At 44.2% G+C, this 15,274-nt stretch overlaps 1 protein-coding gene across 4 annotated transcripts in view; it reads left to right on the top strand.

Moving 5' to 3' along the window:
* Vstm4 (V-set and transmembrane domain containing 4) overlaps positions 1-9,818 on the top strand; it is a 75,091-nt gene extending 65,273 nt beyond the window's left edge. For 2 of the 4 annotated variants that reach the window (XM_013508816.1, XM_013508815.1), the window contains exon 9: positions 8,643-9,818. In XM_013508816.1, the coding sequence (XP_013364270.1) occupies positions 8,643-8,768 (126 nt within the window). In that variant the 3' untranslated portion in view covers positions 8,769-9,818. Of the gene's footprint in view, positions 1-4,081; positions 4,772-6,886; positions 6,923-8,642 lie in introns of those variants that run through there. The other 2 variants (XM_013508817.1, XM_005412575.2) reach the window with 2 other exon arrangements.
* The last annotated feature ends 5,456 nt before the right edge of the window (positions 9,819-15,274 follow it).

The raw sequence follows: 15,274 nt of genomic DNA on the forward strand, positions 1-15,274 counted from the left end.
TCACTATCGCTGAGAACACAGCTGTGGGGACCGTGAGCCTGACCTTTGCACAATCTGATGAGCCTAGGAGAACATTCAAGGTTGCAGTTGATCAGCAGCCTGAGCATGCTTGAGCTTGCAGAAGCTCAGAGTCTGCCCCGCTTTGCAGCCGATAACCAAATACCCTCTTTTTCTAAGCAAAAGCCATCTTGAATGATGCTGCCAGTAAAAGTCTTTTGGAGGCAGCTGGGAACCCACATATCTGTGGCCCATGGGGAGGAGAAAAGGAACAGCAGCATTGGATCCTGGAGTGTTCTCTGTGCAGCCACCGATGGTTTCACGTGTCAGGATGGGTCCTCCTGAGACCATTAGCTCTGATCAAAATTCTGCTTCGAAGTGTGGCATGCACTGGAAAAGCTGAAGGTGTCTGTTGGCCTGATGACTTGTATCACCTTGATCCAACAGCTTCCAGGGATATCATCCCGCATCCCAAGACAGCCAGCCTGGGCCTGCCACTTGCTGTCATGCCAGGCTCATCCTGAGAATGCGCTTTGCTGAGCCTCCATGACTTCTCTAGACTGAGAGCCTGATGGGAGTTTGTTCTGCTAGGGCTTCCCGGCGAGCTCAGCCGCCCTAGCTGCGGATGCCGGGACAGGACGCTGAGAACGCCTCCACCAGAGCCTTCTCCTCTGGTTCTGGATCTTTTCTGTCCTGCCCTTGTTGTACAGCCCATTGCATTACTGACCACTGGCTACTGGGTGACCACACAGAGGCTTAGCAGTGTCACCCAGGGCTTAGTGATGGCTGAAACCGCAGGGCAAGGAGGCTGTTTTGTGTCTCAGAGAGTGCTGGGGCTGGAGCATTGTCAAGACACCTCTAAGCTGGCAGTCCCAGTTGACAGGAACAACTGAATTCTAGCCCTTACTTCTGAGACTGCCTTTGGGGCTATGGTCCACCAGGAACTCTGGCTCTAGCACAATAGGTGATACCAGCAGGTTCTACTGGCTTCTGCCTCCAGAGCCTGAGGTCCTAGTAGAAAAGACCCCTGCTCCAAGGAAATGGTGAGAGTTGGCCTGGCGATGAACTCCAGCAGGGTGGTCCCTCAGACTTCTCCAGGCCAACCCATCCGACCCTGTGCCTCACATTTTTACTGGTCCAGATAGCAGGCAACTTGCAGAAAGGCTCTGTCATCACCCACACCCCGCTGTCCCAGGCAGACCCTGAAGTCGCCTCAATTCCACCTCCCACACTGGCCAAAGGTGCACTGTTCCATCTGGGGGGCGGGATTGGGGAGGTGAAGCTGGTAGAGGTGTGTCAGGTCCAGAAGGTGTCTCAGTGAGTCTCAGTGAATCTCAGTGGCATCCCTGCATGTCTGCCTTTGAGATTTCTTGGGTTCTGCAGCTGCCCAGGTCCTCTGTCCCTCACACCCAGGATGAGCTGGCTCCCTTTCTCCTGCCCCTTTCATCAGAGCTCGCACCATGTGCTGGGTGCTGTGACCCTGTCCCAAACCTCATGTGACATGTGCCAAGGATCTTTTCCTATTTTCCCGTTGGGATTGGTTTTCCTGACCTGGATTTGCAGTGACAGTCATCCCATCCAAGCAGTCACACCCTTCGCAGGTGCCTGTAAATACAGATGCTGCCTGTGAGCCAGCAGAGGTGTGGGTCCCCACAGGACCCACAGGCTCTGAATCTGGACCCATAACCTGAGCAAGTGTTCTGTCTGTCTAAGCCTGGTGGCACCTCTGGGAAGTGGATATGACCCCTGGACCCACATTAAGGTTGAAGCCAGAAGCAGCAGAGGTGGTGACAGTCTGTGTGGCTCAAAGGTGATGTCAGGGAACATCTGTCTTTTAGTTCTGCTCTCAGAGGCCCAATTCCCAGTCCCTGCTCTGCTACCTCCCCAAACCACTTCTGAATCAGATTTCTGTGCTTTGTTTTTATTTAGCATGCACATCCAAGAATTCTGCTTCCTCTCTTCATAATATGTTTAAATATAAATAAGCACACTAGCCAGCAGATCCATGGAACCCAAATGAAGTCAACTTCATGTCCAAGTCATGTAGATTCCAGGAGGACCGAATAGGACAGTGGTGTACTTTTCTTTCCCTAGTTTGGACCCACAAGAGTCACAAGGCTCATAGAATACACAGCCTCCGCCTCCTTGGTAACCAGAGCCTGGCGCAGGGGTTGTTGTTTGGGGAGAGTTTGTTTTACCAGTTACTTCTCTGATGAATAAAAAATGACCACTTACCTGCATGGAGAAGAGTCAGTCTGCCCTGATCTTTCTCCTCCTCTCTGGGATAAATAGATTCCTGAAAGCGCAACTCTGTAGATCTGGGGCCGAGCCTGTGTGGCTCAGGGGTGATGTTAGCATAAGCATCCTGCATCCTGGGATTGATCCTCCAAGTGGTAATGGTATTACCCAATTGAACTCTTGACATTGGGGAACTTGCAGCACCAGCAATTGCATTTTTCTTTTATTTCTGCAAACTTAATTCAACTTGCACATCCAACTGTGATCGCTATGAAAATGTCCTTTGGAAGGAGTCTGCATAAGAGAATGTTAAATCCTACTCTCCGCCCCACCCCCTTTCCTCTCTTTCTTCTCCAGTAGGAATGTGAACTTCTAGTTTAAATCATGGAAACACACCCACAAAATCAAATGCTCAGAAAGTGCCCATTAGCGGCTTGAATTGTGGGATCCCTGGGGTTGGTTTTTCTAGCATCTGCTGAATCTGCTCATCCTTACCCATGGATGTACTTTTCACAGTTATCACTTAGAAATGGGAGGGAAGAAAAGCTTAAAGCAGAGTTGGGAGGACCAGCCTGTGGTACTTGTGGCCACATCATCTCACCATTGGCAGGACAAAAGGATGGGATGCTGGGCTGACCACCTGGAGCACTGCTAAAACTGCACACACTCTTTGTTACACCTGGAGCCTGGGGGCTTTGAGCACTGCACTGTGTGGTCACCCCTCACCCTCCTCCTCCCAAGGGGACCCTCCTCCAACTCAGGAGCTGTGAGTGAGCACTTGAGCTCAAGTCTAGGACTGGCAAGTACCTCGAAGCTGGGTACTAGTGTGTCCTGACACCTACAAGGACAGCAAAAGTCTAACAAGAGCCAAGAAGGATGCAGAGCTCTTGGTACCCCATGCGTAGTGAGTAGGGAGACAGTGGTGCTTCCCCTGGCTATTTGGCTATTTAGTTTCTTAGGAAGTTAAATGTGTACCTGCCTGATGATCCAGTAGTCCCATTCCAGGACAACTAGTGTCATTCAGCAGGAAGCTGACTATGCAACTGGAATCCCCTGAAGTAAACTGCTCCCCAGCAGAAAAGGGGTGCAAACTGCACCCAGCATTCTGGGGGCACTCTGAAAGGAGTTACAATGAGTGAAGAAGGCGGGTCCTAGAGAGTCTTTTCTGTGATGTTAGCTAAGAAACAAAGCCGTGGTGACTGCCAGCAGATCCCTGGTTGCCAGAGGTGAGTGCTGGGGAGAAGCGGGGATACAGAGTGGCGGTGTGAGCAAGGGCCACAGAACACCTGTGTCCTGATTGCTGTCATGGTTAGAAATCTGTACATCCAGTAAACTCAGAACTGCACACCTACAGGGCCAATTTCACCCCAGGTCACTCAACGGAGTATTTTTAAAGCTTCATGCCATTCATTGGATGATGTAGCAGGAGGCATGAGTATCATGTGGGGCTGTGTGTGCACACTTGTGTGGGTACACGTGCATGGCATGTGTTCATGAGCACATGTGCTTGGACATGCCTGTGGTAGGGGCATTGCACATTGCACACCTTTGAGAACAAAGCTCAGTAGCGTGCTTAGCATGTTCCTAGACTTTACTTTATTTATTTAATTTTGAGACCAGGATCTCATTATGTTACCAGGCTGGCTCTGAACTCCTGGGCTCAAATGATTTCCTGCCTCAGCCTCCTGAATGCTGGGACTACAGGCATGTGCCACCAAGCCTAGCTAGATTTTACCGTATTTGTGCAAACAAATTAATTCATAATAGTTTAGTATACAACTCCTTTGTTCCTTGACTAATGCATATTTCCATGCTGATGGTGTATTTTTATCCATCTTGCACCCAGGAGAGCAGGAAGGAGCTGAAGAGCCCCTCCTGAGTGCCAGCAGCTCACAGGGCATAGACAGGACTTCCTGACATGAATTCAGAGTCCTTCCTGCAGCCCTCCAGCTTTGGGATTGCCATGGATGCTGTGAGCGATTTCTGAGCTTCATATGAAGCTGAGTTAGCCTGGTTGAGATGTCAGTGCACTTGCATGGGCTGAAATGGCAAGTGGGGCCTGCTCAGGTCCCTCCCCAGCTTTGCCCCTAACCCTACCTGCATTAGCCACTGCTTCCTGCTCCTGGGTTATCACAGGGCTTCCCTTGCCCTCCTTGTATGCCCAAAACTGTCTAAACTGCTTCTCAGTGGCACCTCAGCCTTCCACCAAAACATCACCACAGTTTGGTGAAAAGTGGTAAGAAGCACTCATTGGCCATTAGGAATTTATTTCCAGTTAAACAAGCTAGAAAATGTAATTAAGCACATGTCTGATGACACTAGCCAAAGGTGCCTGCCAGAAAAACAATCGGTCCTTTAAAGATGCCCAGGGCTGACATTATGCATCTCCCGTTGGAAACTGTGTACACTTCGCACCCTGAGCCTCCTGTATGCCGCCTCATCTTTTCAATCAAATTATTACATTCCAGAAATATGCATAAGGGAAATGATTGTACACATTTTATGGTGGGTTGTTGCTTGTAGCAGTAATTGAAGTACCTTTTCCACTTATGAAAGTACTAATTTTATTTGTTTTTATTGCTTTTCTAGATGCAATTATTTATTTAGTGTGCTTTGGCTTTATTAAATTATGTTTACTATAGGAACATCATAAAAATGTATGAAAACAACACATCAGCCAAGCCAGCCTGGTGACCCGTATGGAGAAAGCTAGTGTTATTTTTCATATCCAAACGTAATGAAATAACTTAAGAATAAACAGATAATCTACACTAGAAAACAATGCAATTTCAAGGTAATGCAATAAAACACCTGGACAATATGATTTCATAAATCTTGGCTCTAAAATTTACATGAGGTGGGTTTTGGGGGCTTATCTGAGGACACATGGCATTTCTAAATGGAATCATTATAATGTGAAATGTAATTAAACCGAAAGGCAAAGAATGTAAACAGGGTTTTTGTTGGCTGGTAAGATATGGATGGCTAAGACGTGATAGAAAGGCTTTCAGTGTCAAAAGACAAGCAGAAACTCTCATCTCTCTAAAAGTTCTTAACTTTAAACTTGAAAAATGGCTAATACATCATTCAGGTCACTGGGCAGTACCCTGGACTGGAAGTGTGGCTCTCTCTCCCTGTTCCTGGCCCTCTCCCTCTCTCTGTCTCTCGCCCCCTGTCCTTGGTCTTACTGATATACCCTAGTTTTTCTTTGAGCAATCTCTCCGGGGCACTTAAGCCTTCCATTGAAACATAAATTCAAAGAAAGGTAGCTGGACACAAAATTTTTAAGGAGATGAAGATAAAACAACTACCTAGTACCAAAGTAAAGATAAAAAACCAAACCAAAAAGCTTTAAAGCTGACGTGTAGTTTATAAAGACCAGAACTGCTTAAATGAAAATTATTATAAATGAATGACCACTTTTATTTTTTCATTATGAATTTAAATTTATGTAGTATTTAAGGATACATGCTTACTTCAAAATCCAAACATATCTATAAATGTACATTATAAACCATGACTGCCCCTCTGTGTTGGTTACTTTTCTGAACTTGCTGAGAAAAAATACCCAACACTCAAAATCAAGAGAGGAAAGGTTTATTTAGCTCACAGTTTTTGGAGGTTTCAGTCCATAATCAGCTGGCTCCAAGGCAGGGTGGCATGGCGCAGGGGCAACAGTACAAGGCATCACAAGACAGCAAAAGCAGCAAAAGCAAAAAGGGGGAAGAGCAAGCCTCTTTTCCTCCCTTACAGTGTAACTAGGCTACCCCCACCTCTGGGTAGGGTAGGTGTAGCACTCACTCCATCTCCTTGCCCTCCTCTTGCACAGGCTCAGGGTGAAAGTGAAGACCCGGGCCCCTTGCAGAATTGCTTAGTTAAACTTCTGAATTTCTAAACTTCTCAAATTGACACAATGTGTCAACCATTGCACCCTTTGAAAGAGCCATGATTAATGGATTCCATTTGCTAACTAGTTCTGGAGAAGCCCCAGGATTTTCTTAGTATGTGACACGTGTGTAGACATAATTACTCACATGCACACATGCGCATGTGTTTGCCCAAAGAATGGTAACAGGCATGGTGAACACAGAGCTCCTACATCCTGCTTGAAGACTGCACCACACACTCCATTATCTAAATGCCTGAGTTCCTGTTGATGCCCTGCAGTGTTTTGTGCGTGCCAAGCAATATTGCCACCAAGGATATGTGAGAGGACTTGTTAGATCTGGCAACCTTTAAATGTTGTTGTGTTTGGCAATTTGAATGACAGAGGCGTGTATCTGAGTGGGACTCAGAATTGTGGTTCCCTCAGACAGTCAGGCTGCATCTTATTTCACCTGGTAGGGGCACTGATGACCCTGTTTGCGTGACCACCTGGTAAGCAGTGCTGTCCTCTGTGTGGTCTCTAGTGGAATCTTGACCTTTGCATTTGCTTCATCGTAAGGCCCTTTGATATGAGCTGCAAATACTTTCTCCATTTGAAAAGCTGCTTTTTGGCTTTATGTAGAAAATATTTTGCCATCTCTGTCACACACATCTACACCATTTTCCCATTGCTCCAGGATTTTGTGTCATACTTTAAAATATCTTCCATACTTAAGATTTTGTTTTAATTTCCCATATATTCTTTTTTTTTTTTTTTTTTTTCCAGTACAGGGAATCAAACTCATGACCTGTGCCGCTGAGCTAAATCCCCAGCCCCACCCATATTCTTCAAATATTCTTCCAATATTTTTATGGGTGTATATTCTACACGAAGATTTTTAATTCATTTGGAATTTACCTGGGTATAAAGAATGACACAGCAATATGACTTTATTTTTCTCAAGTGGCTTCCAAATACCACCCCAAAATTTAATTCCCATACTTTTTCACTATCTGTACATACTACAGTTTTTAAATTAGTTCAGTTATATATTATATTTTTCATATCATGACTTGGATCACCAACTATTCTTTATTTAAATAGTATTTCTTAATCATATTAAGAAAATATACATCTATGACTACTTCATTCAAAAATTGTTTTTTACAAAAATGCATTTAAAATTTCATTAAATGTCTCTAGCAACTATAATCATATGGTTTTCTCTTTTAATCTTTTACTCTTATGAATTATATTAATAGATTTTTCTAATATTGAACCATGTTTGCATTCCTGAAATAAAATCAACTTGAATATGATTATCTCTTAATGCATTTCTTCATTTTCTCTGAATAAATTTGACTTAAACTTTATATTAATAAATGATCTTGTTCTAAAATATGTGAATTTTTTCTTCCTTTCTTATGCTCTGGATCAACTTAATTACATTGAAATTGTCTGTTCCCTAAAGGACTTTCTTTTAGAAATTCTACAAAGCTGCTAGTCTGGTAATATTTGCAAACAGCTCTTCTTTCCTTCCTTCCTTCTTTCCTTTCTTCCTTCCCTTCTCCCTCCCCCTCCTTCCTTTCTTTCTCCCCCTTCTTCCTTCTCCTCTTCTCCTCCCTCTCTCCCTCTCCCTATTCATCCCCCTTTCTATGATAATTAGTACGTTTAAATTTCCATTACCATTTATACTTTTCTGAAATATTACCATTTTACCCTGTATTTTAAAATTTTTCTTATAAGTTAAGTAGTCTTACAAAATGTTTACACTTTCCTTCATTTACATTCTATTCCCTTTCTCATTTCCTATTTTATTCATTTGTATTTTTTTCCCTTTTTAGTTTGTTTTATTGTTATTTCCCAAACACTAACTCTTAGATACTGTACTGTTTATTTTTGATTGATGGCTCAGTTTTATTTGTATTTTTTTTTCTTCTGCTTTTCTTTCACTTATTTTGTTCTTTTTCTAACTCCTTGAGTTGCATGCTTGACCAAATCAGATTGTTTAACATTAGTATTTCAAGCTATGACTTTTCTTGAGCTTTACTTCAACTGTACACTCTAGTTTGGCAAGTAACTTTTTTAAAATCATTATTTCCAAGATACTCTGAAATTTTAGCTTTATATAGGTTAAGTCATTTACAAAAATTTCCAGGTTCATTATTGATACCTAGGATGGTTGTTTTGGTTTCCACCTTTCTATTTCCTTTTGATCAGAAAATGTTAGCTATGTTTGATTTCTCAGAGTTAAACTATTTTTGAGGCCTAGGGATTATTAATTGTTGTGAGTGTTCATATCTACTTTAACATACCTACACCACAGTGTCTATATGTAGGGCATAGAGAGCCAGGTATAACAGTGAAATCTGTCTAGCTTGATAATTATGAGTTTTTACACCCTTTATAGTGTTTGTGTCCACTATTTCTCCTCTAAATCCCCAAATGCTGCAAAACTTCATGTTTGCAGAAGGAGTATGGAGCTGCATGTGGTCAGCTAGCATGGTGGTTTTCTTTCTCTATCTCTCTTTTTTTTTAATAGCCAAAGATCACTGAGGAGAACTTGACCTATGCTGAGCTGGAGCTGACCAAGCCCCCCCGGGCTGCGAAGGGCACCCCAACCAACACCGTCTATGCGCAGATCCTCTTTGAGGAGAACAAGCTGTAGATCCCAGGTTCTGCGTCCCCTGCTGCCCAATTATTTATGAAACCTTGGAGAAAAGCCCCTACTGTTGTATGTTCCTTCATGCCTTCTGCGTGGCAGGGGCCCCTTCCCAAAGGCATTCCTGGTGCCTTCGTAGCACAGGGAGGCTGCCCTCCCCAAGGACAGAGGACTCTGAGCCTGGGACCAAGGACTCAGAGTGTACTGGGAACATTGTCTGCTGAGCCAACCCCACCACATCTCCTCTTCCTCACCTGGATTCTAACTTGTTAAAAATCTTGTTAAAAAAATCTTAATTTTAACCTTCCACACTGTCAGTATCCATGATACCAAGCTATAGGAGATGAGACAGAAGATACAGAGGAATTGGCTTTCGGAGACCCACATGGCATCATCAGGGCACCCCAGGCCCAGCGAGCCAGAGATGCCAGCAGACACTTTGATGGCAGCATCCACTTTGATGGGGTCCATTGTTTTGGCATGCATTTGATGGTGTCCATTGTTGCTAGGATGCACTGATCCTAATGACATAGGTCAGAAGAACGACAGGTGATGCCTGGTGTCTCTGAGAACTCTGTACCTAGTGACCCACCACAGTCCTGAAGCCACAGACCAAGGACACCCTTCTGAAGGACTCTCCGTGGAGCAGGCGGCCTTGCCAAAGTGTTTAGTACGCCTTCTCCTTGCCCTGGTTCCCACTTGTAGGAAAGCAAAGCCTTCCTCCGGGTTCCCTCAAGGCAGGAATAAAGGACACACATGCCTCACTGGAACCTGTGTCTTGTGGGCACTGCTCTTGCCAAGTGCCTTACCCTCCTCAGCCTCTTCTGTGAACTTGAATGGGTTTGGATGGGTATAGGGCTGTGCAGACCTGCTCCACAAGGACTCGCTGAGCACCATCTATTCTGCACCCAGCACTGGTTCTGCTCTGTTCTGTGAGTGTACTCTGGGCGGCTGTGTTCTGCACACTATAGACATGGTTTGGCTATGTAGTGATCCATGTGTATGTGATAAATTATCTATTTTAAACACAGCTGTGCTGCAAGTTGCACCCCTCTACATCACAGTGTGACTTTGGTTTTCTTATCCCCTGAGAGCCTCAGGCTCATCATGAATACAAAGGTGACTTAATCTTTCCTTTGAGGGCAATTCTGGAGGGCAAAATATGGTAATGAGTATGGCCAGATTCTGGGGACTGAATCTGGATGGTCACGCTAAAGCCAGCCTGCATTTCCACAGTGAAAATTTCTAAGACTCGATGCTATAGCTTTAACCACTTACCAGTCCAATTATTTAAATACAGGATGACCAAAAATTCCACACTTTCTATTAATTTTATAAGATAATATAGCAGGAAATATAAAAATGACAATTTTATCAAATTTATTCAGTACCAGAATTAACTGGTTGAAATGACACCTGCCCAACTGATGCTCAGGGTAAACTGTTCAGTGGTTGAAAAAGATTTCTACACTAATGCTCCCAAAGATCCATGTTTCTTGTGACTTGCTGCTTGTGATTTAGGGAAAAAGGGCCAAATGAAATTGGATACTGGTTTCCTGGAAGTAGAAATGGGCCACCTTGACAAAGTGGAAGTCCTCCTTCCCTGGATGACACCTGTATCTCCCTTCCTCTATGCAGATCTGAAAGATCATGAATGCATCATTAGTTTGGAGGAAGAAAGACCATTTGGGAAAACACTCTAGAACTTCTCAGCATCTTTGGGAGGGGAAAATACATGGTTAGCTCCCCGTTCATGTGGTAATTACCCATGGAGGTTTTTTATTTTGTCATGTCAATGTTCCAACAGGTAAACAGGGTCATATCTTAATTTACACAGAGCTGTGTGGACAGTGGGGCCACCAGGTGCTGAGGGCCACCAGGAGATGATGGGAAAAGGGTAACAGGGTAGGCAAAAGGGTAACAGGGTAGGGGGCAATATCTTCTCAGGCTCAAGGTCTCTAAATCAACCCTTTTAAATCCAACCAGAGCTTAGGGTTATCACACATGGAAACAAACACATTTCAACCAAGCACTGCTCAGAATGGACCCAATGGACTGTTTGTGCCTGTCACTCACTTAAGGTGACAAATGTTGACATTCTTGCCATCATAGGCTAAAAGATGTGTCTTCTCTATCAAATAGACCACCAATTGTGCACTGCCATTTCTAAAGGTAAGTAAGTGGGAACATATTATTCAAATAGAGGTGGCAAATTTTCTTCAATTTGCTCTTCCTGTAAGGCATTATCAGGAGCAACTACAGATGAGTGCTTTTCAACAATGATTGCTTGTAAGCTTAACGAAATGACAACATGGGCCCCTTGCTCCTCTCAGCAGGCAGAAGAGCAGACATGCTCAGAGCTGGTGGCGGAGCGTTTCAGCCCAGGCTGTAGTGGGTGGAAAGCCAGGAGGGGGAATGCAGTTGTACCACAGTGAACTTTCTCCACAAGCTGGAGCCCTGGTGGAGGAGAGGGAATGTGGTCCCGTTAGGTCACTTCTTCCCTGCACCACTGTGACCCTGTTAACACGCATGGACAAGAAGACACAGTCTACCACCTCCTGATTTTTGCTGGTGTGAAAATGGTGCCCAGCACTTTGCAGTTTGCAATGCGTAATTCTGTGGGTGGCCTATTCCTTGATAAACCCAGACTCACGTTTAGGCCATGCCTAGCATTCTGACAGGCATGGTGATAACTTCACAGGGTATGCATGTGGCCCGTTGGGCAAATCAGCGTCCTCTGGAGGAAAAAGCTGTCTTCCCCTGGGACAGAAAAGCTGGGCCTGCACCTGTCAGACCCAAAGAGGAGAGAGCAACGGAGAAACCTTAGAGAATGACAGAGACTGAGAGCACAGCAGGGCCAAGAACATCCTGTGAGACAGAAACCCAGGCTACACCCCTAAACGCTGTTTCCTCTTTCCTTCAGGACTTCTTTGTACTCCATAATTGACCTCATTATCCTATTTTTTAAATCTAGGTGTAATTGTTGATACATTGTGTCAATTTGAGAAGCATAGAAATTTAACTAAGCAACTCAGCAGGGAGCCAGGGTCCTCACTTTGTTAATATACTGAGCCTGTGCAAGAGGAGGGCACGGAAATGGTGTGAGTGCTGCACCCACCCTGGGGAGCAGGATAGCCAGGTTACAATATAAGGGAGGAAAAGAGGCTTGCTCCCACCTTGTGCTCTTGCTGCTTTTGCTGTCTTCTGCCACCTTGAACTGTTGCCCCTGTGCCATGCCATCCTGCCTTGGAGCCAGCTGATATGGAATGAGACCTCCACAAACTGTGAGCTAAATAAATCTTTCTTTCTTTAATTTTGGGCATCACATATTTTGTTTCAGCAAGAAGAAAGAAAAGTAACAAAGACAGAATTTGGTACCAGAGAAGTGGGGTCATTGCTGTGACTATACCTGACCATGTGGTTCAAAGCCTTTGAGAATGGCTTATAGGAAGAGTTTGGAAAGGTTCAGAGATGTCACCCAAAAGAGTATAAAGCTGAAACGTCCTAGGCTATTCTGTATGGGAGATTCTGGTCAGAGATCAGAAGACCAGAATGCTGATAGAACTCCTGCCAGTAAAGATCAGGCTCAGGGGCACAGTGCCTGCCCAGCAAGCACAAGGTCCTGAATTCAATTCCTGGTACCAATAAATAAATAAATAAATAAATAAATAAATAAATAAATAAATAAAACAAACCAGGCCCAGGAGGTTTGTGTTAGGAAGATGGTGTGTTGTGGCTTGGCAGAAAGTTTGTCTACATTTTGCTTGTGTCCAGAGACTTTGCCTGAGACTGAGATTAAGGGTGGCAGACTAATTAATCTGGCAGAAGAAATTTCAAAGTAGTCTAATGTTGAAGCAGTGGCATGACTACTGTTTGGGACTTTTGGCCAAATCTATGTTCAGAATCAAGAGCAAAGAGCTCAGTAGAATGATTTAAAATGTTGTAAGAGGACGCTCCAGTATAGCTGTGGACTGTAAAAATAGAGCTAAGAAGATCTAGATTACTAGGAAGGATTGGGGAAAATATAAAAGATTGCCTGAGGGCATCACAAGAAGCAGCAAGTCTCCACACTTTGCAGCCTCAAAACTGCAAAAATGAAAGATTTTGCTTTGAGGAGAAAGCCACAGAGCACCATGTTCCAGAATGACAGCATCACAGAAAATTTTTTCCTCAGAATTGGATTTAGAGTGCCCAGCAATCCAAGCTCTTCACCCCTCTGATCAAGAGAGAAGAAAGCCTGGCTACTGCTCCAGTTGGCAACAGACTTTGGCATTATACTCATGACACTAGTTTAGGTGCATGCAGAATGCAAAAGTTGTGGGGTTAAGAAGGCTTCCACCTTGATTTTAGAAGGCCTGGGAGGCCAGGCAATGTGCCCCTAAGAGGGCAATATGTGAAGCTATGAGTGTGAAGCCAAAGATACAGTGGAGACACCAGAAGTTTGGAAAATCCAGGAACATGGGTGGTCTAAGGAAATCTGCAAGGAGGGAGCAAAGTGGGCCTAAGAGAGAAGCTGTGGAAGCTGTAACCACCAGAAGTACCATAGGGATGGAGTCATTCAACCCCTCTGGAGCTCACAGTTTGCCACAGATTGCCTGTGATGCTGGACATGGAACTACAGAACTTAAAATGTCTGCTCTACTGGATTTTGGACTTGCTGTGGTCTTAATTCTTTATATCCCCTGTTTGTAACTTTTGGAATGAAAATGTTTATCTTGTGCCATTGAATGTTGAAAGTGTTTAACTTGTTTTCATTTGTACAGGGGCTTGCAGCTAAGAGTACCTTAAATATCAGAGACTTGGGACTTGGACTTTTCAGCATTGCTGAAATTGCTAAGACTTTGGCAACTCTTGCAGATGGACTAAATGCCTTTTGCATAAAAGAAGGTGCATAAGTCTTTGAGGTGCCAGGGGTGAAATGTCCTGGTTTTAATATAATATATGTTGATACACATAATACTGGTTCTTAAGGATTGTTAAACCTGTATTATAATGTTCAAGTTGTTAAAAGATAAAAATAAACATGCCTTTGTATGTGGAGACTGGTTCAAAGAAGTGTGTCTGTTTGTCAAGTTGACAAGTGGTGGATTGTAATGGCTGATACATTGTGTCAGCTTGAGAAGTTTAGAAGATTAACTAAGTGACTCAGCAGGGGACCAGGGTCCTCACTTTGTGAACATCTTCATCCTGTGCAAGAGGAGGGCACAAATGTGGTGTGAGTACTACATTCACAGGTGGTGGGGGAGTTTGGTTACAATATATGGGAGGAAAACAGGCTTGCTTTCTCTCCCCTTTTGCTCTTGTTGCTTTTGCTGTCTTCTGCCACCTTGAACTGTTGCCCCTGTGTCATGCCACCCTGCCTTGGAGCCAGCTGATATGGACTGAAACCTCCACAAACTGTGAGCTAAATAAACCTTTCCTTGCTTAATTTTGGGCATCAGGTATTTTTGACTCAGCAGCAAGAGAAAAGGAACCAAGACACCAGGTTTCTTTCCAACCGATAAGATCACAGTAGAAAAAATTCTTATAGCTGGGTGTGGTGGTGCACACCTGTAATCCCAACACTCAGAAGGCTGAGACAGGAGAATTGTTGAAAGTTCGAGGCCAGCCTGGGCTACAAAGTGAGCTCAAGGCCAACCTGAACTGCATAGTGAGACCCTGTCTCAAAAAGACAAAAAAAAAAAAAAAAAGAATTCTTATAATGTGTGCCTTCAACTGCTTCTCAGCCCAGGAATCAAGAAATAGTTCACCCCAGGCATCAGTGTCCAAGGAGTCTACTTGTGTCACACAAGACCACATAGGTCACATCTAATGACTGTGCATTGACCCTGGCTGTTCTGAGGGGTTGGTTCCAGGACCCCCATGGATGCCATAATCTTTGGTTGCTGGAGTCCTTTAAATAAAATGGCATAATGTTTACTTATGACCTGCTTAAGATCATCTCCAGGTTGCCTATAACACTTGTGATAATGTACACACTGTGCAAATCCTAGTCACTCTGTGTTGTTTAGGGATCAGTGGTGAGGGGACTGAGTGCACATGTCCAGGGCCAACATCCACAGTTGGTTTGGTCTTTGGGTATGGAGCCCATGGACATGGAGACCCATGGTCCTGGCCACTGTGCACACCTGCCACACTCTGTCCTGCTGTCCAAGGGTACCCTTCCTGGGCTCTGAGGACATGCTTCCCAATAGAGACTTCAAGGACAGACACTCTCCCTAAGGAAGGTCATTGTCTTGGTTACTTAGCCAAACCTCTAGACTCCCCAAGTTGACACAATGTATCAACCATAACACTCCACCCCTTGTCAACCTGGCAACCAGATACATTGCTTTAAACCAGTTTCCAGGTACAAAGACATTATATTCCATTAGAACCATAACATTTTACCCTCTAAAGACTCATGCACATCCCTTTATGCAAAAGGTATTTAGTCTATCTGAAAGAGTTGCCAAAGTCCTAACAGTTTCAGCATTGCTGAAGAGTCCAAGTCTCAAGCCTCCTCCGAGATG

This window comes from Chinchilla lanigera, unplaced genomic scaffold (assembly GCF_000276665.1).
Source record: "Chinchilla lanigera isolate Chin_1 unplaced genomic scaffold, ChiLan1.0 scaffold00155, whole genome shotgun sequence".
In the NCBI taxonomy this organism is placed as follows: domain Eukaryota; kingdom Metazoa; phylum Chordata; class Mammalia; order Rodentia; family Chinchillidae; genus Chinchilla; species Chinchilla lanigera.